The following is a 25,154-nucleotide window of genomic DNA, read 5'->3' as shown; positions in this document are numbered from 1 at the left end:
ATTTTATCCCCTTTGTGGATGATTTCTCTAAAAAAACGTGGATATACTTTCTAAAGCACATAGATGAAGCCTTTGATATGTTTAAAAATTTCAAAGAATTGATTGAAAATCAAACTGGAAAGATTCAAGAAAATCAAAGTCTTCAAATCAGATAATGGAGGAGAATTCATTTCCAATGAATTCATTGACTTTTGTAGAGAAGCTGGTATCAAGAAAGAGACCATTGTACCATATAATCCTGAACATAACGGTGTAGCAGAAAGAAAGAATAAAACTATCATGGAGGTTGCTCATGCCATGCTACATGATCAAAATGTGCCAAAGTTCCTATAGGGAGAAGTTGCCAATGCTGTCGTGTATGTACAGAATAGGACTCCTCATCGAGCATTATATGACAAGATTACCGAAGAAGTATTCACAAGCAAGAAACCTGATGCCAATCATTTAAGGATCTTTGGTTGTCCTATTTATTTTCATGTACCAAAAGAAAAGAGGAACAAGCTTGAGGGTTGAGGTAAGAAAGGTATGTTTGTGGGCTATTGTGAAGATTCTAAAGCATTTAGAATTTCAATTTATATACCTAGTTAAAGAACAATAGAATTCAACAGAGATGTAACATTTGATGAAGATGCAGCGCTTGAAAAAGTAAGAATTAGTCCTCTTGTATCTTCTAAAGAAACAAATGATGATGTGGATCCCTCTACTCATGAACTAATCATGAGGACCTAGATGAACCTATCAAGCCCATGGATCCATTAGATCCTCCTCCATATAGGAAAAGGCCTCTATGGCTTCGTGATACTCTACAAGATGTTGAAAAACATACAACTCCTAGTGGCACTTTTAGAGAAAGCAAAAAGCCCAGTCGATATCAAAATTATGTTGTTGCTAAGTTCTATCATACAGAGCGAACCTCAATCATTTGAAGAAGCAGTAAAGCATCAAGTATGGAAAGATTCCATGACAGAAGAATATGAATCCATTATGCAAAATGATGTATGGGAGGTTGTTCCTAGACCTCAGGGAAAATCAGTTGTGACTTCAAAGTGGTTGTTCAAAATAAAACATGGCATGGATGGCAGTATTGAAAAATATAAAGCAAGATTTGTGGCTCAAGGATTCTCTCAGAAAGAGGGAATTGATTATGAAGACATCTTTGCTCCTGTTGCTCACTATACCACCATTCGCTCTATTATTGCTTTAGCTGCTAGTCAAGGGTGGACTCTCCATCAAATGGATGTCAAGACAACTTTTCTCCATGGTGCTCTTCAGGAGGAAGTATATGTTGAACAACCTCAAGGCTTTGAGGTACATGACAGAAGAACCCATGTATGCAGATTGAAGAAAGCACTCTATGGCTTAAAGCAAGCCCCCAGGGCTTGGTATTCTCGCATTGACAGCTACTTAGTAAAATTGGGATTCATGAGGAGCAGTGTTGATCCAAACCTCTACTTCAAAGTTGTACAAGGTATGCCTTTGATTTTGGTATTATATGTTGACGATCTATTTTTGATAGGTAATGAACCTCTGATGATTCAGTGTAAGAGGGAGCTTGCCTCTGAATTTGAAATGAAAGACCTTGGGATGATGCACTTCTTTTTGGGCTTGGAGGTCTGGCAAAGACCTGGCGAAATTATTCTCTCCCAAGGGAAGTATGTTGTAAAGCTATTGGAAATGTTTGGAATGGTAGAATGCAATTCCATGAGCACTCCCATGGAGATGAAGTTCAAGAAACTTTGCGGTGATGAAGTTGGACCTAATTTATTTGATCCATCTGAGTATCGTCAGTTGATTGGAACATTGATGTTCCTAGTAAACACTCCTGATATTTGCTATGTTGTAAACACCTTGAGTCAATTCATGACCAAGCCTTTACATAATCACGTGGTTGTTGCTAAACACATGCTTGGGTATCTACATGGGATAATTAACTTTGGTCTTCGATATACTGTTGGTAATATAAAGCTACATGGTTATACGGATGTTGAATGGGCAGGCAACATTATTGACAGAAAAAGCACTTCGGGATATTGTTTCAGTTTGGGATCTGCCATAATCTCTTGGATGAGCAGGAAACAAAAATTAGTTGCTCTCAGTTCTGTTGAAGCTGAGTATATTGTTGCTAGCTTAGCTAGTTGTGAAGTTGTCTAGTTAATAAAACTCTTTGGAGAGTTATTTGAGCAAGTCCTAGATACTATGGTGATATTCGATGATAATATGAGTGGGATCCGATTCTCCAAGAATCTCGTATTTCATGATAGATCCAAGCACATTGAAATCAGAGATCATTTCATTCGAGACATGGTATAGAGAGGAGCAGTGAGACTCCACTATATTCAGACTGATGAGCAGATTGTTGATATACTTACTAAAGCACTATCGAAGAAGAAATTTCTACTCTTCAGAGATATGCTTGGATTAAGGGATATTCCCCTTCCGGGCCCGAGACCCGGATGATCAAGAACACAGAGATGTGTGCTCTTCCCCCCTTGGTTGAGCTCCCAGGGACAAGGAATTGAGCTAGTGAACTCCTGGGGATGAGGGACCTCCAACTAGGAGTATGCTCCAGTCATGCATCTTGTTTTCCCACCCATCTGACCAATGAGTGTTGGCTACTTGAGATCGAATGGTGATCCTTACCAGTCATGGTAAGTTGTATCTCGCTCAAGTTTGAAGATGTTGGTGTTCTTGAACAACATGGATTCTTAGCCTTGAGTTGAGCTATTATGGATTCTTAGCCTTGAGCTGAGCAATTATGGATTCTTAGCCTCATTGGTTGAGAAGTGGTTTCTTAGTCTTCATGACTGAGCGATATTCATTCCGGGTGGTAGCATGAGTCTCCCCAGTGATATTTATTCCAAGTTGTAGCATGTGGCTCCCTGATGCCGGGTGGAAGCATTTGGCTCCCCAATGATATTTAGGCCAGACTGGAGCTTGAGACTCTCCAATAATGGTTTCTTAGCCTTTATTTGGTTGAGCTTGGATTCAGGGTGGTAGTTGAGCCTCCCTTGCCATGAGTATTCTTCTTTAGATTTGACAATGTTCAGCATGAGCCATGATGATTTGGCAAGTACAGCAGTTTTGACATTGTTGATGGAAATTCCTCCCTAGTTGAGAGGGAGTGTTGAATTTTGTCCAACTAAGGGAGAAATTTCCTCATAAAAAAAAACACTCTAAGAGTTTACACCTTTCACCCTTGAAGCGAATTATTTTCAAGTGGCTCCACAAGTGCTAGGCTAGGTCTTCTAGATGGTCAATTCGACTTGCCTAGAAACTTACATGATGGCTAGTTGGCTTGCCTTGAAACACTCTCATTCAGATCACATGATGGCTATATAAAGAGGTTAATCTGCTTTCCTTGATATGTAATTCGATCATGCATACATTGCTCATCTGCTCTCCTACGCGAAGGTATTCAAAGAGATGTTTAAGGGTTAGATCAAGTGAAGAAATTTATCTTCTATCTTTTATTGAAGACTGTGATTTGGTTGTTCATTATTCTGTGATCTGAGCTCATTGATTGGTCAGAGATTATAACTGCTCTGGGCCTGTAACTAGGCAGAGATTTGCTTCCACAGATCTAGATATGATACATTTCAGATCTGCCTCACACAAATCTAGATCCAAGCCACCTCAGGATGCCTCCATTGATTTAGATCTAAGCCATTTTTGAATTGTGATTTGGTCTGAGCTTATGACTTCATAGAGTTGTATTTTATCTCAAGTTTGAGCGCCTCAAAGGGAAGAAGATTTGCGACTGTCTTTGTGGCATGATGAGAGGATCAACCTCTTGTTTCAGATCTAGCTGTAAGACATTGTGAAGAAGACCTCAAAACTTGTGGAAGTTATCTTGATTGATGTCTTACTGTTAGAAAATCTATTGCAGATTGGCAGATCTCTTATAATCATTTTCAGATCTCTTATTATCAGTAGCAGATCTCTTATTATCAGTGGAAAATCTCTGATTATCAGTGGTACATCTCTTATCATCACTAGTGATATCTTTCACATTGGTGATAAAGCCCTTGCATCAGTATTTTTATCTCTCTCATTGTTAGCAGATTTATTGGAAGCCTGTTATTTCGTTTCATCATTGGTAGATCTAGTGGAGATTTCTCTCTCGCATTTCTGGAGATTTCTTTCTTGCATTATTGTTTGGCAGATTTCGTATTATTGGCAAGATCTCTATCTTGTATTATCATTGGTGGCAGATCTCCCTTGTATCAGTTTTTTCATTTGTGATTAGATCTCACACTTCAAAAGATTTGTCCTAGTTTGAAAAGGGGTAATGTTACTGAACATTTGAAGACGATCTAATAGAAGAGCATTTTAAAAGGGTTTTCCCCCATAGTGGGGTTTTTCCTTGGTCTTGGACCAAATCCTGTGTCTTGTTGTTCATTGGCAGTCTTCTATGGTTTATGATCTCAGAAATTAAATTTTAAATCTGCAAAATTTATCAATCCAAATGGAGGCCAAGTTATTTCCTCAATAGTGCAAGTTTGCCATGTTCAAAATAGCGGCATCGGAAGTCATTCTCCAATGGGAGGCCTTAAATGGCCACCCTGAGGCTAGATAGTGAATATTAGGAGAATCAATAAATCCTGTGAGCCACTGCAAAAGTCAAGGCGAAGGTAGAATCTTTGTGAGCTTTGACAAGAATTAGAATGAAGGAGCTGCAATGGATGCTTGGTGAGCCATTTGCAAAATCCAAGGCAATGTCTTGTGAGCTCTTTGAGCAACAATCAAGACTCAGTCTAGCAAGAGTCAAGACAAATGAAGAAGTCTTGTGAGCTAGTACTGGTATGATGGGATCCTTGGCTTGTTGTGATGTGACTACCGAGGACCTGGCCCCTCCTAGGCCTACTCCAACAAGTGTCCAAGTTGTAGTGCTAAATGATCACATGGAAAAAACCTTCTTATTGTTATCTTGAACATAAGTACTTAAATGTATTTGCAAGTGAATGACCCATGTTGGTTGATAAAATGTCTATGGAAAAGCCTTGAGTCGTGTAAAAGTGTTTGTCATGTAAACTGTTAGTCCTAGTGACTAGTTGAGATGTTATAATGTAATGTTATGATGTAAAGGCTAAAAGCCTAAGTTTGCCTAAGTTTATAAAGGCATTGTTATATTAAACATGTCAATGTAAAATTAGAAGAAAGGGGGGGCGCACTTGTGTTTAGAGAAAACAACTTAAGTTGTTAACCCCTCTTCCATGGAGTCTTCTAGAAGGATCATGAAACTTATCCAATGCCAATCCAAGATTAAACCTAGGCACTGCATTCTAGCCAAGAGAAATTATAAAAGGACCAAGAGAAAGCAATTCGCTACACAAGTTCATTTTCTACACTTTTTCATCTACTCTCCAAGGCGCACCTACCCCTCTTGAGCACCCAAGGTTTCAAGTTCTCAGTTGTTAGATATAAGCATTCAAAGTTCAACAGCCATTTCGCCCAGATCTAGTCTATTTTTCTGCAGTGCACCAAAATAATCTTCAGATCTACTTCATACAAGCTCAAATCTAGTCCAAGTTGCTTCAGATCTGACATCTTTGGCTCAAGGCGAGTTGATCTAAGTCATTTGCACTTGCATGCAAGAGGTTTCATGTCATTTAAGGCTTCATTTGTCTCCAGTCATCCTCTTTCCCAACGAAATGTATTGTAGCGCCCTAAAGAAGGGTTTTGTACCTGCAAAATTGTTCAAGAGCAATAAAGTAAGAAGGTCTTTGCTGGGATTTTCTCCCTTATTGGGTTTACCCAGGGTAAATCTTGTGTATTGATGTGTTTGAGTATTTTAACAGTTTAGTTCAATTACTTATGCATGTTGATATTCAGATCTAAAGCATCTAAAGTACTCACATTCATATCCAGCAGTTAGATCTGCGAACATCAAGCAGATCTAACAAATCTGAGTGCAGATCTAAGTGAACAGCAAGCAGATCTTGCAAATCTGAGTGCAGATCGAAGTGAAGAACAAGCAGATCTAGCAAATATGAGTGTAGAACTAATTGAACAACAAGCAGATCTAGCAAATCTAAGTGTCCAGAAGGTTGAAAACCTCAGTTTTGAGGTGTCCTTACAAGTTTTTGATCATTTACAATAAGCTGATTTGAAGAACATAATTTCATGTGTACTTGAAAATTTAGTTTCTGTTGTTTATATTTTCAGCTATATATGTGACTGCTACAAGTTCAGAATTGTAATTATGTTATTTTTAGTAATTCAAGATCTAGGTTATTTGATAAAGAAACATAGGACAGCGGTCATCTTGAGTTAAGAAAATTTTAACATGGAATCAAAGCCAGGTTGTGTAGAGCTCTGACTTGCAGCATTCAGACTCCACATAGAATAGAGGCTTATTTTTCCAGATCTGCACAAGGTTTATTTGCAGGTTGAGTTATGGCTTCCTCTTTCATTGTTGTTCAGAAGGAAGACCAACTGGAAGGGTCCTCCACATTTCAGGTTTGAAGATTAGGATCACTAACATCCTTCAAGAACAACAATTGCTCCACTTTATCAATTCTGAACCAGAGCGCCCTACCTCCATTGTTGGGGGTGCTGCTTTTGATAGAAACCAGGCAAAAGCAAGGAGAATTATATTTGATTCTGTGAAGGATAATGTCCTGGGGGTAATGACAGTTGCAATGACTCCAAAACAATGTATGGATTCACTTTCCAGTCTGTATGAGAAGTCTGCAACAAATCAGAAGAGATAATTGGAACATAAACTAAAGTTCCTAAAGCTAGAAAAGGGGGAGATTGTTGCAGATTTCTGCTCAAAGACTAAGTAGATACAAAATCAGCTTATAGTAGCTGGAGTCAAAGTGGAAGATGATGACTTGGTGCAGACCATTTATGATGGTCTTCCTTCTTCTTGGGGAACTTTCCTTTCAAGCATAAGTGGAAGAGCTAAACAGCCTACTTTTGAGAGACTTTGGCATGATTGTGTCGAAGAATAAAGCAAAGTAATGATCAAAGAAGGAACCTCCAAGGATTAGATTCATGCACTTGCCTCCAAAACAAGAAAAAGAGGAAGGAGACCACCCTTCCAAAGGACTTCCACTCTCGAGGATGATCAAAAGGAGAAAGGTAAAGGGCACTATAAAGGTAAACACTTTGATATTTCAAAGATTAAATGTTATAATTGCAACAAATTGGGACACATGGCTAAATACTGCAGGTTCAGGAAGAGAGGTAATTATAACAAAGGCAAAAAATATGCTTCTACTGTTGAAGAAGAAAATCCAAGAAGAAGAACTAGGAGTTCTTTCCATGAACAAGAAAGTGAAGGCAAGAAGGAATACTTGGGAATTTCAGCTCTCTCTGGTTTGGTGTCTTCCAAGCAAGACATGAGGCTAATTGATAGTGGTGCCTCCATCCACATGACAAGTTACAAAGAGATCCTTACAAACTACAAGAAGAAATCATGTGGTGTTCAGGTGGAATTAGGAAATGACTCCAATCATGAGATTATTGGAGTTGGGTCCATATCCTTACAGCTAGATTCAGGATCTATCTTGCATCTTAATGATGTTTTACATGTATCAGACATGAAGAAGAACCTTATTTCAGTATCTACCTTGTAAAAGAAAGGCTTCAGAATTGCCTTTATAGATGAGCAAGCATATCTATGGCTGAGCCCTGAAAGAAAAAGGCATCCAGGAAGCTGAAGCAATTAGAATTTTGCGAAGGTGGAATTTACAAGCTCACTGGCTATCCCATTCAAGCTCTTGTTCAAAATACTGTCAGCAACAACGAGCTTTGGCATAGGAGGTTCAACCATCTCTTCCACAAGGCACTTCCAGATCTGCATCACATGGTAAGAGGCTTGCCCCATATTTCACTTTCTGAAAATGAAGTTTGCAGAGGGTGTTTGCTTGGGAAAAATACAAATAAATCATTTAATAGCAGTGATAGCAGATCTAAAGATATCCTAGAGCTAATTCATTCAGATATATGTGGTCTTATATCTTGTCCTTCTTTGAGTGGCTATTTGTACTATGTATCTTTTATTGATGACTTCTCCAAAAAATGTTGGGTGTATTTCATGACAAGAATAAGACCTTTGAGAAATTCAAAGAATTTAAAGCCCTAGTGGAAAATCAAACTGATAAAAAGATTAAAACTCTTAGGTTTGATAATGGGGAGGAGTATGAATACCATCCTTTTGTGGATTTTCGTAAATAACATGGCATAAGAAAAGAATTGATTGTCCCTTATAATCCTCAGCAAAATGGAGTAGCTGAGAGGAAAAATAGAACCCTTGTTGAAGCCTCCAAAGCAATGTTTGACCAAGACCTCCCTATCTCTCTTTGGGTCGAAGCTACTAGGAAAGTTGTTTACATTCAAAACCATACCCTTCATTCCATTCTCAAGGATAAAACCCCTGACTAAGCCTTCACTGGAATCAAGCTTGATGTAAGCCACTTTAGAGTCTTTGGTTTCCCAGTTTACATTCATGTTCCCAAGGACAAGAGGTCCAAACTAGAACCCTCTGGGATCAAAGGCATATTTGTGGGATATAGTGAGTCATCCAAAGCCTACAAAATTTATATACCTGGTCAAAGAAAAACTGAGGTGAGTCAAGATGTCAACTTCCATGAAGAAGAAGCCTTTAAAAAGTCAAAATAACTTCAGCTTGAAACCAAAAATGAGCCTACCTCTCCTTTTGTTGAAAGTTCAGGTTTAGGGAGTCAGAGGGAGAGAAACCAAGATGATCCCATGGATCATGACATGTCTCTTGAGCCTACTAAAGTCCTACAAAAAACACTTGAAGAAGCTCCAGTTAAAAGAAAACCATCTTGGGCCAGGGAAATTCTACAAGAAGCAGAAAAGATAGCTGCTCCCAAAGGCACATTCAGGGAAAGCAAAAGACCTCATAGGTATGGTGGTTATGTAGCACTTGTCAGCAACTTAAGTGAATTTGAACCTTCTACTTTTGATGAAGCAAATAAATTACAAGTTTGGAAAGATGCAATGCTCGAAGAATATAAATCTATAATGAAGAATAATGTATGGGATATTGTTCCAAGACCTACTGATAAATCAGTTGTTTCATCTAAGTGGATATACAAGATTAAACATGTTGCAGATGGTAGCATTGAAAAGTTTAAGGAAAGGCTTGTTGCATGTGGTTTCACCCAAAAGGAAGGCATTGATTATGACGAGACATTTGCGCCAGTGGGAAGGTATACTTCTATTCGTACAGTCATTTCTTTAGCCTCTATATTTGGTTGGAACTTGGAAGTTACATCAAATGGATGTCAAAACTGCGTTTCTAAATGGAAATGTAGAGCAAGAAGTTTATGTTGAACAACCAAAAGGCTTTATTTTGCATAGCAAAGACTCACATGTATGCAGGCTAAGGAAGAATATGTATGGCCTGAAACAGGGTCCTCGGGTATGGTATGAAACCTGGGACAATTTTCTTAAAGATTTGGGCTTTCAAAGCAGTGATGTTGATTCAAACTTGTATCTCAAGATGATCAAGAATCAACCTCTATTTGTAGTGCTATATGTTGATGATCTCTTTCTGACAAGAGAAGACCACTTAATTGAGTGGTGTAAAAAGGAACTCATAGAAAGATTTGAAATGAAAGATCTTGGCCTTATGCATTACATCCTCGGGTTGGAAGTCTGGCAGAACAAAGATGGTATCTTTCTAGCTCAGGAAAAATATACTGTGGACATACTAAAGGGGTTTGGAATGCTTGAATATAAGTCAATGGCCACACCAATGATCACCAACCTCAAGAAACTACATGACTCAGACACGGGATGATATTTAGTGTACCCCGGTCCCCACTATGTACAGGCCGCTAATTGGCTCCTTGTTGTATCTAGCTCATACTCGGCCTGATATATGTTATTCAGTGAGTGCGCTAAGTCAATTTATGGCCGAGCCTGGACAGAGACATTGGTTTGCTACGAAGCATATTCTGCGGTATCTGAAAGGGACCATTACCTATGGTCGAAGTTACTCTTCCAATGATGGTATTTCTTTGCATGGTTATGCAGACTCAAACCGGTAGTCTAGTAGACATGAAGAGCAAAACAAGTTACCGTTTCAGTCTTGGATCGGCCATGATTTCCTGGTCCAATAGAAAACAAGGGTCCATTGCCCATAGTACAACAGAGGTTGAATATATTGCAGCAAGTGATGCATGTAGGGAAGCAATGTGGCTCCATAAGTTGATTTTTGGATTGTACAAAACTCGGCTTGAGACTACTATCCACTTTTGTGGCAATCAAAGCTACATAAAAGTGGCTAAGAATCCAATGTTCCTTGAAAGAACGAAGCACAGACTTGAAGTATCATTATGTAAGATACATGGTCGAAAGGAAAACAGTCAAGCTACAGTACGTAACAACACAAGAGCATGTTGCAGATATCCTGACCAAGCCCTTGCCAGTGAAACAATTTGCGCACCTAAGAGGCAAGCTTGGAGTTGCAGAGAATGCCTCCCTTGCTGAGAGGGAGTGTTGAAAATAGCAATGTAATGTTATGATGTAAAGGCTAAAAGCCTAAGTTTTCCTAATTTTATAAAGGTATTATTATATTAAAGATGTCAATGTAAAATTAGAAGAAGGGGGGTGGGGGCGCACTTGTGTCTAGAGAGAACAACTTAAGTTGTTAACCCCTCTTCCATGGAGTCTTCTAGAAGGATCACGAAACTTATCCAATGTCCATACAAGACTAAATTTAGGCACTGCATTCTAGCCAAGAGAATGATAAAAGGACCAAGAGAAAGCAATTCTCTACACAAGTTATTTTTCTACAGTTTTCCATCTACTCTCCAAGGCGCACATACCCCTCTTGAGCACCCAAGGTTTCAAGTTTTCAGTTGTTAGATATAAGGATTCAAATTTCAACAGCCATTTCGCCTAGATCCAGTCTATTTTTCTGCAGTGTGCCCAAATAATTTTCAGATCTAATTCATACAAGCTCAGATCTAGTCTGAGTTGCTTCAGATCTGACATCTTTGGCTCAAGGCAAGTTGATCTAAGTCATTTTCACTTGCATACAAGAAGTTTCGAGTCATTTAAGGCTTCATTTGTCTCCAGTCATCCTCTCTCCCAACGAAATGTATTGTAGCACCCTAAAGAAGGGTTTTGTACCTGCAAATTTGTTCAAGGGCAATAAAGCAAGAAGGTCTTTGTTGGGATTTTCTCCCTTATTGGGTTTACCTAGGGTAAATCTTGTGTATTGATGTGTTTGAGTATTTTAACAGTTTATTTCAATTACTTACGCATGTTGGTATTCAGATCTAAAGAATTTAAAGTACTCACATTCATATCCAGTAGTTAGATCTAGCATATCTAGCAAATTTGAGAGCAGATCTAAGTGAACAGCAAGCAGATCTTGCAAATCTGAGTGCAGATCTAAGTGAACAGCAAGCAGATCAAGCAAATCTGAGTGCAGATCCAAGTGAACAGCAAGCAAATATAGCAAATATGAGTCTCTATAAGGCTAAAAAACTCAGTTTTGAGGTGTCCTTATAAGTTTTTGATCATTTACAATAAGCTGATTTGAATAACAGAATTTCATGTGTACTTGAAAAGTCAGCTTTTGTTGTTTATATTTTCAGCTAGATATGTGACTGCTACAAGTTTATAATTTTAATTATGTTATTGAAGTAATTCAAGATCTGGGTTATTTGATAAAGAAACATAGGACAACAGTCATCTTGAGTTAAGAAAATTTTAACATGCCAGAGCCAGGGCCACATGTGTGAGCAAATCAGGAGCCAGAGGAAGGCCGAATTACTCAGAGGAGGTCGAATTGCTTCCAAGAGGGTAGATCGACTTGTAGAAGTGGTAGAAATAATTTTCCGGAGCTTTGCTAATTTACGGCAAACGATTGTAATTTCTCCATCACAGATTTTGCTGAAGAATAATAAAAATACTCATTTGAAGAACTAGTTTTCCCCATACTGGTGTTTTTCCAGCGACATTTTGTTGAAATATGTAACCAGGCTTGGTCTTCATAAATATGAAATGTACTCTTGATTCTTGTATATTGTAAAAAGAAAGAAAAATCATTATTGTTATTTTTTATAGCATGGGTTTCAAGCTCAATGTCATTTTATTTATAGGTCAAGCACCCATTTAGTGCTTCTAGGGTGTATCATAGAGTCAAGACATCAATAGATTCATTGTCATATGAATTAGACCTCATTGGGCATCTTGTAACATGTCAAAAGAATTATTTTTATGTCTAAAGTGTCAAAATACCCCTCCAAGGCCAAGTCGGCCTAGCAGCTAAGAAGTCAGCCTCATTAGGGCATGTTGTCCTCCTTGGAAGCCTATATATAAGAGAGAATTCATTCATCAATTCTCTTATCATCCAAGTGAAGAAGAAAGAAGAAGAAAGGCTAGTGAAGGAGAAAAGAAGGAAGAAGGATGAAGTTTTGGGTTGGTCTCTCTCTCTCTCTCTCTCTCTCTCTCTCTCTCTCTCTCTCTCTCAGGTGTGAAGATAAGGCTAGGGTTTTGCAGCTACAAGATCGAAGTTTTCAAGTTGCAGAAATAAGGTCGAAATTGGTGGAAGAAAGGACTATTAGGTCACCTATTAGCCCTAGAAGAACAAGCAGCCCAAGTGAAGGAGTAAGGAAGCCTTGAAAGCCCTAATTTCCCTCACATGTGTGGAAGCAGCAACTGTTGTAGGGGCCAAAAATTTCAGACCTGTAGTGGAGGCTGAAATTTTGTAGTTGGGGGTCGAAGTTGTGCAATTGGAAGAGATTTGACTGGGTTTGACTTGAATAGAAGAAGCACCTCATCAAGAAGGTCTGGCTTGGTCTTGGAAGGGTCTTGGTCTTGGATTAGAGGTCTTGGAATTCATCATTTGAAGAACTATAAGAAGAGAAGAGATTTGTGGGTTTCCCTCTCAAGAGGAGAGGTTTCGGCTCTGGCTTGAAGCCTACACCTTGTGTTATTGTGTACCATTGATCTTCATGTTTTTGGTAGTTGTTTGATGATAAGAACAACATAATAATAAAAGAAGAAGCAAATAATCAAGAAAAGTAAAAACCACATCACAAGCAGTTATCGAGAAATCACCCTACATGTAGCCCTCTTGATTTCTCAACACATTTGTCTGAAAAGTTGGTGTTCGTTATTTGTGTGTGTGCTATAATTTTCTCAGTTCCTGTGGTTATTTATTTTTCAGTGAAGTTGTAGTAGTGTTTTATTTAGTATTTGCCACAAATAAATTACAAAAGACAAATAATCAATTGATAGGAGAATAATAACTAATAATTAACTACAGGAATAATTAAAATTTCACATGGTATCAGAGTGGATCTGAGGGCAGAAGGAGGGTTTGAGCAGGCACAAGAAGAGAAAGTTCGAGAGTTTTGTACCTAGTTTATTTTCTCCAATTTATTTGGGTTTTACTATATTTCCATATTTTCATAAATGTGGTAGCAGGCTTGAGAGATCGGGACAGATTCGATGGAGCCTCCAACTTTGGCGTTTAGAAAGTCAAATTGACATTCTTATTGGATGAGTATGGTAGTGAAGGAGACTGTGGAGAATTTTATTACCATACCGACAGATCCATAGTGGTTGGAAACCTATAAAAATGAATGTACCAAAGCCAAGAGGATAATCCTTGATGGAGTCAAGGACCACTTCCACATATCGCAGAGAAGGGCACAGCGAAGGAAATGAGGAACGTGATTGTAAATCTATACTAGAATCCTATAGAAAATAGGAAATTGATTCTCAGAGGGAAGTTGAGGACCATCAAGATGCAAAAGGTTGAAGATGTGGTTTCCCATCTTACCAGAGTTCGACTGGCCAAATATGAATTGTCTGCAGTGGGAAATAAGCCAAGTGATAACGAGCTGGTGCGAATAGCACTTAATGGGTTTTCTAAGGAGTGGAGCATGTTCATCCAAGTGATCCATGGGCGAGATACACTTCCAGGATGGGATCGCCTATGGAGTGATTTCACTCAGGAGGAGCTCAAGCTGAGCTTAGTTAATGGCAAACTGCAATAGTAGCAACAACAACAAAACTCTGAAGGTTAAGAAGGAACAGGAGAACGTAGCCCTAGCAGGAAAAGGGAAGGCGAAGAAAGGATCCAGCAAGGGATCAGGCCCAAAAGGAGAGAAGAAACAGAAGATTCACTATGTCAATGATTGTCCACGAAGGAAGAAGAAGGGCAAGAAGCAAACATTAGCTTCAACTAGTGTAGATGATCTCTCCAACCATATGGAATAGGAATTCACCTTGATTGCTTGCCTATATAGCTCGACTTCACAGTGTGTCTGGTATATAGACAATGGAGCATCATTCCACATGACAAGAGTTAGACGGTACTTCTCCAGTTATTAGGAGGAGAGCATCAAATTTCAGATTCGAATGGGGAACAAGTCCAAGTGCAACCCTATTGCAAGAGGGACTGTTCTGTTGCAAAGGGAGAATGGCAAGTCAATTCCTATTCATGACATGTTGCATATGTCGGGCTTAGAGATGAACTTGATCTCTGTATCAGTCCATTAGGACAAAGGATACAATGTTATCTTTAGAGAGGCGCAGGTGTTACTGAAGCACAAGGATTAGAGGTCACCTAGAGCATTTGGAGTTATGAACGGTCAGTTGTACAAGTTGCAGATAGACACTCCAAAGGTAATGGTTAACAACAGCAATCTGAAAGATCAGGTGGGGCTATGGCATAGGAGGGTGGGCCATATTCATCATGGAGCACTTAGATTGCTTCATGAGACTATGAAAGGTATTCCAAAGGTGAGCACAAAGCACGATGATGTTTGTAGAGGATGTATGTTGGGGAAGTTTGCAAAATCAGTTATTCCAAGGAGTGACAACATATCGCAGGGGATACTTGACTTAGTGCATTTAGATATATGTGGGCCGATGTCTACAAAATCTCTCAGGGGTACAAGTACCTTGCGACTTTCATCAATGATTTCTCCAGGAAAACCTGGATCTACTTTTTGAAGACCAAGGATGAGGTCTTTAGTCGCTTTCAGGAGTTTAATAGGGAGAATGCAATAGGGAGAAATATTTGAACTCTTTAGTCAAAGAATGGAGGTGAATACACCAGTAAGGAATTCCAAGAGTTTTGTACCAAGGCAAGAATCAAGAGAGATTGGACGGTTCCTTACAACCTATAGCACAATGGGGTTGCTCAGAGGAAGAACCGCTTTATTTCGAAAGCAACAAGAGCGATGTTGTATGACCAGGATTTCCCATGCTACTTATGGGCAGAGGCATGCAGTACGACAATTTATATACAAAACAGGGTCCCCACATAGAGCACTTGGCAAGATGATACCTAAGGAGGCATTCCCAGAGAAGAAGCCAAATGTAAGTCACTTTAGGATATTTGGCAGCCCAGGGTATTGTCACATTCTAGGAGACACACGTTCGAAGTTAGATCATACTACAAAGTAAGGTTATTTCGTTGGTTATAGCGAAACCTCCAAGGCTTATTGGATATTTATTCTAGGGACTAAGCGGATCATTGTTAGGAGAGATGTCAAGTTCATGGAGGACAAGGCATACAAGAGGTCCAGAGATTTTCCAGCAACAGATGATCAGAGTGAGTAGCCAACAAAAGTTCCTAGAATTGAGCAGCACGATCAGGGGCAACAAAGCAAGAGTACAGTCACAAGTACGAGCACTAGCTCAGGTGCAGGTGTTCCTGAGAGTTCGCAGAGTATGGAGCAGCAAATCAGAGGAGATGCATCAAGAGGATATGAAGGTGGATATTCCTAACTCCATTGTTGGCAAGAGGAAACGCAAGGTTCAGCACTCAGGGATGCTCAAGATTTATGGGGACTCCTAGGACGGGCAATAGAGAGCGGAGACAACCAGAGAGGTACATTGGCTACATGGTGTTGGTCAATTGGTTAGTAGATAGAGAGCCTTCTAGCTATCAAGAGGTCACACAACAACAAGTGTGGCAGGATGCTATGTTTGAGGAATACTCCTCAATCATGCAAAACAATGTGTGGGAGGTTGTACCTAGACCAAAAAACAAGGCGATGATGGTTGGATCACGCTAGATCTGTATGATGAAGCACGGTGCAAATTGAAGGATCGAGAAATACAAGGTTGGGTTCATGGCCAAGGGGTTCTCTCAAAAGGAAGTAATAGATTACAAGGAGACAGTTTCTCCTGTAGCCAAGTACACTTCTATACGAGTTGTGATCTCACTAGCAGCACAAATGGGATGGAAGGTCCATCAAATGGATGTCAAGACGGCGTTCCTGAATGGTGAACTGGAAGATGAGGTGTAAATTGAACAATCGGAAGGCTTTGTGGCGCATAGCAAAGAGACCCATGTGTGCAAATTAAAGAGAGCTTTATACAAGCTCGAGCAGGCTCCCAGGGCATGGTATGAGCGCATCAACAAATACTTGCAGGGCATGGGCTTCATGAAGAGTGAGGCGGATTCAAACCTCTACTACTTGATGGTTGGGGGTGAGGTGCACATTCTTGACTTGCATGTGGACGACTTATTTTTTACAAGTTCATTGGGGCTCATAGAGGAGTGCAAGAGGGACCTTTTTGTTGAGTTCAAGATGAAGGATTTGGGCGCATGCACTATCTTCTAGTGCATGGAGGAATGGCAGACAAATGGTGAGATTTTCCTTGGACAAGGAAAATACTGCATCGAGATCCTGAGGAGATTCGGGATGGAGGATTGCAGAGCCATGTCTACTCCCATGATCACTAATTGGAGGAAGATAGATGCATCCAAGGAGAAGGATGTGAACCCCAACTTGTATAGACAATTGATAGGTTCTCTCATGTATTTGATCAACACCAGGCTAAATATATCCTATGTGATAAACTCTCTCAGTTAGTTCATGGTGGAGCCGAAGAGAGTGCATTGGACAGCAGCTAAACATGTGGTGATATATTTGTGTCGCATTATCAAGTATGGGATTAGATATTCTAGAGGTGATGGTGTCAGGTTGGTTGGATATAATGATGCAGGCTACGTGGGTAACACTGTGGATCAGAAAATCACTTCAAGGTGCTACTTCGGCGTGGGATCAGGAGTTGTTTCTTGGTACTGCAAGAAGCAGAAGTTTGTGGCACTGAGTTCTGTAAAGGCAGAGTACATAGCAGCTGACGAAGGCTTCAGGCAAGGTGAGATTCATCTTCTTCATAGACAAGTTGGGTGTTATGGAGAACACCTTCCTCCCTAAGAGGGAGTGTTAGTTTATGTAGCTTAAACAGGTGTTCTAATCTCAGATGGTGTTTATGAGGCTAAGGCACACATTTTCTCCAATACCTAGAAAAGGTTTCCAAGGAAAAGGCCTTAATTAGAATTAATTAGCCAATTTATTAATTTTCCTAAGTATAACTTAGGGAAATGGCTTAATTAATCAGTATTAATTGAGGTAAATCAATTTTCCTCTAAAGACTTCCAAAAAAGTTACTTGAAGGGGCAAGATGATCTTAGCCATCGATTGAGATTAGATCATGGTCGTTGATTCTTCAACAAGAGATTATATCAGGAAATCAATGGGCACTTGGAGAACATATTAGTGAGAAATCGAGACACAACATTGCAATGATAGCAAGGGCGCAGGAGCATCAGTAAAGTGAGATCAGTGGTGTTTGGAGACAAGCTTACCAAAGGAATTTATCACAACGATTTCCAAAGATATTTGGAGATCTATTTTCTAGAGAGAGAGGTGAATTTTGCAGTGGTGTGAATTGCTCCAGAGAGGGGTGTGAATTACCCTGTTAGTAATGTGCACTGCTCCAAGAGGATGAATTGCTAGAGCAAAGAGACGAATTACAGGAGAGATCGATTTGCACAGGAAAGTCGATTTTTCTAGTTGAGGTCGAAATCCAGAGGGAGGTCGAGTTATTTCCTCAGCAGCGCGACTTTGCCAAAGCCAAGGCCACACATGTGAGAAGATCAGGAGCCAGAGGGAGGCCAAATTGATTCCAAGAGGGTAGATTGACTCGCAAAAGTGGTAGAAATAATTTTCTAGAGGTTTGCTCATTTACAACACACTGTTGTAATTTCTCCACCACAAATTTTGCTGAAGAATAATAAAAATACTCATCTGTAGAACTTATTTTCCCCATACTGGGGTTTTTCCAGGTACATTTGTCCGAAAATTTGGTGTTCATTATTTAAGTGTTTGCGTTATAATTTTCTCAATTCCTATGGTTATTTATTTTTCAGTGAAGTTGTAGTAGTGTTTTATTCAGTATTTGCTACAAATAAATTGCAGAAGACAAATAATCAATTGATAGGAGAATAATAACTAGTTAACTGCAACAATAATTAAAATTTCACGCAAAAGTGGTGGGCATGGAGCGAAAAATGTTAGTATGAATCAACTCAAAGCACTTGGAAGCAAGGTTTGATTTGTCTTTCAGAAAGGACTTATGATTTTTTCCCATAATGAAACCCTCACAGACACCACTAGGAGAGTTGATCTCTAGAAGACCACTAGCAAGATGAAGGCAACTCATCTGTCTCAAGGATCCATCATTGGTATGATTTAGATGATAATACTATAACATATGATATTCATTTGTATTGGCAATCATTGCAATAAATTTGTTATGAGCTAAAGGTGAAGAACTATTTCCCACCTTGTATATATGTTTAGATTCCTCGCAATATCTACAGGAAACCACTTTGAACTCACCACTTATATCCTTGACACCCCATCTATCCAACCAAAGTTTCACCTTTTTATTGGTGTGTGTGACGCAATAAACAGATGAGATTTGGTCCAACCCCAAAACATCGAGAACATTCCCAAACTTAGCATTGTCAACCACAGCGGTGCCAAAACCATAAACTAGGAGAGTTGAGTCATCACCAATACTTATCTTCTCATTTCTATGCTGATTATTGTAGTCAGAGAAAAGATGCCTGTATTTTGTCATGTGTCTAGTAGCCCTAGAATCTACAATCCATTCATGTGAAAGAGTTGAAGACCACAAAGCATAGTGCACACCAAGATGTGCAGCATTAGAAGTGTCATCCTTTTTTTCAAAGAGGCCATTTTTGCTAGCTACCTAGCAATATCTTCAATCTTTTGAAGACAAAGGAGACAAATTTTGAAGAATGACCCTCCTTATGGAAACGGGAGCACATCATCCTCCTCTTCTTCAAGGATTTGTGAGGTTCCCTTCTAGGTTCATGTATTCATGAGGATGAGGCAGCCTTAGCATGGACTTGATCACGAGGGGTTAGTTCTCCTAAATTCCTCAACGTGACTTGATGTTGGATAAAAATTGAAAACACATCCTCTAAAGAGGGAGGGCTGTGTGCCATGACAAATAGAGGAATGTTGTAAAAAATGATGACAAAATTTTTGAATGCAAGAGAAAGACTATACAAAACAATACTTAAATATTCTAAATCTGATTTTTTCTTGCCTCCAAATGTAATAATGTTAGATTTCATGTTCTTGAACCTTCCAATATATTCCTCAATGGTAACAAGTCAACCATCATTGAGATTTGCAAGATGAGTTTCAATTCGATTGACTTGAATAGATATCACTAGGTCCAATAAGTTTTGAAAAGTATCCCAACTCTTCTTTGCACTTTTGTTATTCTTGGTGTGATGAAAAAGATCCAATTCCACAAACAGAGTAATCTATCCAATGGCTTCATCCTTTTTCAAGTAAACAAGGTCGCAGCTGTCATAATCAAAGGTGACAAGGGGTTTCTCCAAATACATCCATAAACCCTTGCTACAACGATGGGTTGTCATTTGACCAGACCAAATATGGTATTTGGCCCCATTTAGATAGGAAAAATTGTTTTCCATCCACATATGCCGAAGGCACCAACACTGCCTTGGAGAAAAACTGCAGTGTTTTAGTTGAAAAGAGAGAAAGAGGAGTGTGCTGCCCTAGAAAAGGGCACAAATCTGAAATAAATCCCCATAAATCCACTGAAAAAACCAAGAACTGCCCAATAAAAAGGGCGCTGGGGAAAAAGAAGATTTAGAAAACCCTAGAAATTTATTGCTATCCCAAAAAAGTGCTAAAGAAGACTCTAGTTTCAGACTTGAAACAACGTTAAAACAACACTGAATAGAGATGGAAGAGTTCACACTAGCTCTAATACCAAATTGAGATCATTAAGTAGATAGTGGATGTACAGTGATTTCTCCAACAAACCCTAATTCAGCCAAGTGAAAATACAGCAGAAATGACACAGCACTATAATGATAAACACAAGAGAGATTGTTGTGTGTCCAAGCACATGAATAAGAGAAGTGCACTATGGGAAGATTTCCCATAGACCTTTATCAATATATAACTTGAAGTTTACAAATAAGAAATGTCATATATACTCACCTCCTTTAGGGCCGGGGTGTAAGCCCCAAGAGGTCTACGTAGGTCATCCTCAACCAAAATGAGCAATAATATAAAAAATAAAAGTTCAGCACGTGGCCTCTAAGTGGAGATTAACCACCTAATCTCACCATATTCATGCATACACAATGGCAGCAACAATTCTTGCATATTAATTTGTGGATAATACAGAAAGAAAATGCATTGTATCCCTAGGGACTTAACAGGGAGTTAACGTTCCCACAGGCTATCTTCCTTGATTGGATTCTCTTACATGCGGCATGAACATTGGCCAGATGATGTAATTTTGCAGCAGTAAGAAATAGCCCCCATTTATCTACCAGAATTCTACGGATTTTTCTGGTATAGTAACTTATCCAAGTGATGTATTATTTCCAAAGAAAGTAGAATCTCCATTGAAAAGCAATAAAAGAAGGGCTATTTCAAATTTTAAGTTCCCCCTTCTGGATCATGTCGAACAGAGTTGAAGGCAACCGAGTAATTCCTTTATCCCATTGGATTATGTCCAATTTGTTGTCAGTTGTCACATGCAAATGCTTTTAACAGAATCTACTCACATGCAACTGCTTTTAAGAGAATCATTTTAGGTAGAAGGTCTTCAAGCTTGCATTAACCATGCTTACATGCATTAAAGGGGATGTAAGTTTGATCTTTCATGACATACATGCCAATGTGATTACAAGAAAAGTGATTCTAGGCACAATTTACTTCCATTGTTAATAGTATCAATCGAATCCTTTTGCACGTTCTCAAGTCATTAATAGAAAAAAGGAAAAATTTCTTACCAAAAAAATGATGACCTCAGGTTCAAGAAGGAACTACATCATCATTAGATAGCAATGAGCAGAAAAAAACAACACATCCATACAAAACATATTTCTTTTCATGAAGATTACAACATCTCAATGGGGTTATTTCTAGCCCTGTCATATGCCACCCAAATTGGGCCTATCAGACAGACATTAGTAGAGCATAACATAAAGCGTGCTCCCATTGGAAAATATAATCTAAATCTTCAAGCAACTTCTACTAATACTAACCTGAATTTTGGAAATCTAAAATTCATATCATGTGGGTCGTGGTCAAGTGGTAAATTAAGTGCACTTCTTGACAAGCATTCTAATTCAATCTCCCTGAGAACATGCCAGCATGCTAATGCGGCCAATTTGTTGTGCCATCTTTTGGTGTCTCATACTTAAGGAAGTCGATGAGGTTTGTCCAAGGCAGGTTGACGAGATCAGATGTGAGTCCGGGAGCTTTTGCTGGAATAGATACCCTTTGGATGTAACTTATAAACCAAAGTTTTCTGCCCCCACAAGGGTCTTGCCAAAATGGTATTTGCCCCCACAAAAGTAAAAAAATAAAAATTCAAAATTTCTATTTACTACACCAAATTCCCATCACCAACATACTTGCAACCTTTACCAAATCTGTGGGCAGTAATTGATCACAATCCATAGGAATTTTGACGAAGAAGAGGCAGGAAGGGAATTTTCACTCTATTACACCCAAAATCCATAATTTTTAATCGAAATAAAATAGTGGGGTTTCAAATGGTTATATATGTTCTGTTACTGTCGATCAACAGTATTAAGTATAGCAGGATCTTCAAAAATAGGAAGCAAAGGGAAATATGTGCCACATGGCACACCCAATTGTTACCAAAAAAAACTACCATCTTTTCCTCAATTGCCTTTGACGGTAGCATAGGATTGATTTAAGATGACTGGCGATTGGATTGTACGAAAGAATTGGCCCGTCCAGAAGCGAAATTTGGAACCTGTCATTAGCTGAAGTATGGATTTTGCAACAGTTCTATCCTATAGGTTCATCACATATATCATCACGAAAGTGAGCATGCTTTAACCAGTTATGGTAATCTCTCCAAAATGGCCTCTTAAAGAAACAACCTAGAAACGTAACGTTATTGAGAAATGCCAGCTCTATAATTTATTTTGTTTCAGTTACAATGACCAGTAAAAGGAGTCATATGAGGTTAAATAGATATGTAATGCAACAATTGTATATGTAATAAGGATTGGCTTAATAAAACGTCTATATTCGCACTGAATGAGAATAAGTATATATAAATATCAACGCGGTAAATATTGGAACATTAACATAATGTTAAATAGATATGTAATGCAACAATTGTATATGTAATAAGGATTGGCTTAATAAAATCATATATGTAATAAGGATTGGCTTAATAAAATCATATTGGAACATTAACATATGATTTGGATATATGTAATAAGGATTGGCTTAATAAAATCATATTGGAACATTAACATATGATTTGGATATGTTAATGTATTGGAATCCTTGAAAAAGGTTATTTTATTTTTTAAAGAGTTATTGTGTAATTTATTTTTATTTTCTTTTTAGGAGTTGTAGTCCACATTCACATTTTATATACATTGTGTATGCTTTGACTTATTATACTATATTTCAGAGATTTTGGTTTAATATTTAGTATCAAAGTAGGTGATCCTTAGTTTTAGCTCTTTCATACAACTTATATAAAAACAAAATTGATAAGAGTCTAAAGAAACAAAACCCAAAGATAGACCACCCAAAATCAAATGTTCTGTACCAAATTCTTGAAATGCAACATAATAAACTAGAGTACAGTGTATACACAAGATATGGATGTGAAATACAAATACAATAAAAATAATAAACATGAGTGACACATAATTCCTTAATAAATAAGAAAACATCCTCCAAATACCTTAACGCATCCATATATCCAAATCATAAATTCATATTCCAATAGTAACTATATTGACCTTTACATATACTTATCTTACTCATTACATATGTGGCCATTTATTCCTCCAACACATATTACATATACAATTACCCATATAAGGAAGAGCCATATCATTCATCATCAAGCAAATTTGTCTAACAGTCCAATTTATGTCTAAAAGTAATTTCATAAAAAATTCATCCCTCTAAACAGCATGAAATGGGTGAAGCCGATGGAAATCTCGAACGTGTCAGTTGCAGCAATGACGGCACCAGCTCCATTCTTACAGAACCAAAATATGATATAATCGAATTGAAAATGGAGACTGAAGTAGTTAGGGAAGTCAGACTCTCGATCACCCAGTAGTACCATAGATTCTATAGTTTATAAAACAAAGTTCAGGAAATCAAAAGTAGAATATAGTACTAAAATTACCAATAGATGCTCTTGAAGCGTCCCGCTACCAAAACAGTAAGCTGCCTTCAGCTTTGAAACCTTTGGATTCGCCAAACTAGTAGGGCTGTAACTAGGGGAAGGCTGGGTGCCATTTGAGACTTCATAGTTATTGGCATACAAAATCTCCAGTGGCATCGATACCCACGAGAACAACTCTTGGCTGCACACACAGAACCTTTCCCCAGCTCTAATGCAGGTGCTTGATTCCACTGATGCCCACTTCAACTGGAAATGTCTGCATTGCATCTTAAAAGTTAAAACGATGACAGAAAACAAATTATAATCCGGGTACCCATCCCCGAACAATCTCTTCATTCTTATACAGAGACTCCTAATTTTTTTGGCCTAATTGGGGCCAATCTCCTCAACTATGTCCCTTCAGAGATTTCCCAAGCAAAGCACTAAGAAAATAAGCGGGAATTGAAACTGTGTCAATGGTGATAAACTCCCTGGCCCACAGCCCAACTGACTATACCCTCAACAGTCTATTAATAACCCTTTTCTTTTTGGGATCCAAAGAAGGATTGAGATTTCTTCTTACCTCCACTTTTCTATCAGTTTTTTTGTTTTTTCATAGGTTTGAATCCCAGAGCCTAGCTTCATTTTTGCGTGATTGATAGCATAGCCCGCTTTGATGAGCTCCTGGCAATCTTCATTGGAGAAAGGAGCCTTAGATGTTGCATTTCTGTATTTCGGGTCGTAGTTAAATGATCCAGACCTGTATGTATGGAAGAGAACGGAATTTAATTTTGGAAAACAATCCAGTTAGCGCTCGAATAAATTGTACAAGAATTAGAACCCACTCTGCTTTTGGATTAGATTTTTATGGAGTTCATACATATAACTTGTTTCATTTACGGACTAATCTGCGATTGCACTGAATTCTTGCAATACAAGGAATGCAGACGAAGAATAGCATAGCGAAGTAATTGAGTATGGGATGTCACAAACGAGATTTGCTGTAAACAGTAGGCCTGGTCCTCGGGCGAGGGGCGTGTCCACCATGATATAAAAAGCATCTTGGAACCGCTGTAGATGTTATGGACGGATGCGTAGCTAAATAAATGCGGCCATTCTATGTCATATGATGGAAAGAAAGAAAGTATTTTAAAGTCTAGAGGCTAAAGATAGCCTATGAGACAGATTGCTTTTTCATCTACTTGATGTATTCGGCCCTTTTTTTTTGTGAAGCTTCACAATAAATGCTCCTGTCTTCTCGACAAACCCCTCGTTAAATAGATTATCCCAAGAGGTAGCTGCCAGCGTATTTGCGTAATTTTCCCTGTTGTCTTTGAAGGCCTCACATTGTAAAATGAAATGTTTTTCTGTTTCCACTTTTCCGGAAGAACAAAAAATGCATACCCTTTCCTCCCACACTTCCTTTGGCCTTTTCCAGCGCCCTGTTTCACAACGGAGTTGATGAGAATTAGTTCTTAACTGAGCAATAAGAATTTTGGCTCTCCAAGAGATATTGGCCTCTATGTATGCTTTTGGTTGATGATTATGAGTGGGATTAAACACTTCAATATAGTAATTTTTCTTTCTTCCTAGCTCCTCCTCCCAAGTACGTTTGTGGAACTTTTCCATAACAAAAGCTTTTATATCTT

General features: G+C 38.6%; 1 protein-coding gene across 2 annotated transcripts in view; it reads right to left on the bottom strand.

Annotated features, from left to right (window-relative positions):
* LOC149216231 (UPF0548 protein At2g17695-like) overlaps positions 1-24,631 on the bottom strand; it is a 153,062-nt gene extending 128,431 nt beyond the window's left edge. Inside the window, exons 1-3 of one of the 2 annotated variants that reach the window (XM_089391168.1) lie at positions 24,499-24,631; positions 24,089-24,265; positions 23,527-23,782 (exon numbers count right to left, since the gene is read on the bottom strand). In XM_089391168.1, the coding sequence (XP_089247294.1) occupies positions 23,527-23,782; positions 24,089-24,265; positions 24,499-24,566 (501 nt within the window). In that variant the 5' untranslated portion in view covers positions 24,567-24,631. Of the gene's footprint in view, positions 1-23,526; positions 23,783-24,088; positions 24,266-24,385 lie in introns of both variants that reach the window. The other variant, XM_089391169.1, reaches the window with a different exon arrangement.
* Between the last annotated feature and the right edge of the window lie 523 nt (positions 24,632-25,154).

This window comes from Pinus tabuliformis, chromosome 1_1, assembly GCF_031772625.1.
Source record: "Pinus tabuliformis cultivar Carrire ecotype Pingquan chromosome 1_1, CPIR1, whole genome shotgun sequence".
Classification (NCBI taxonomy): Eukaryota; Viridiplantae; Streptophyta; class Pinopsida; order Pinales; family Pinaceae; genus Pinus; species Pinus tabuliformis.
This window is presented reverse-complemented; position numbering and strand designations above follow the sequence as displayed.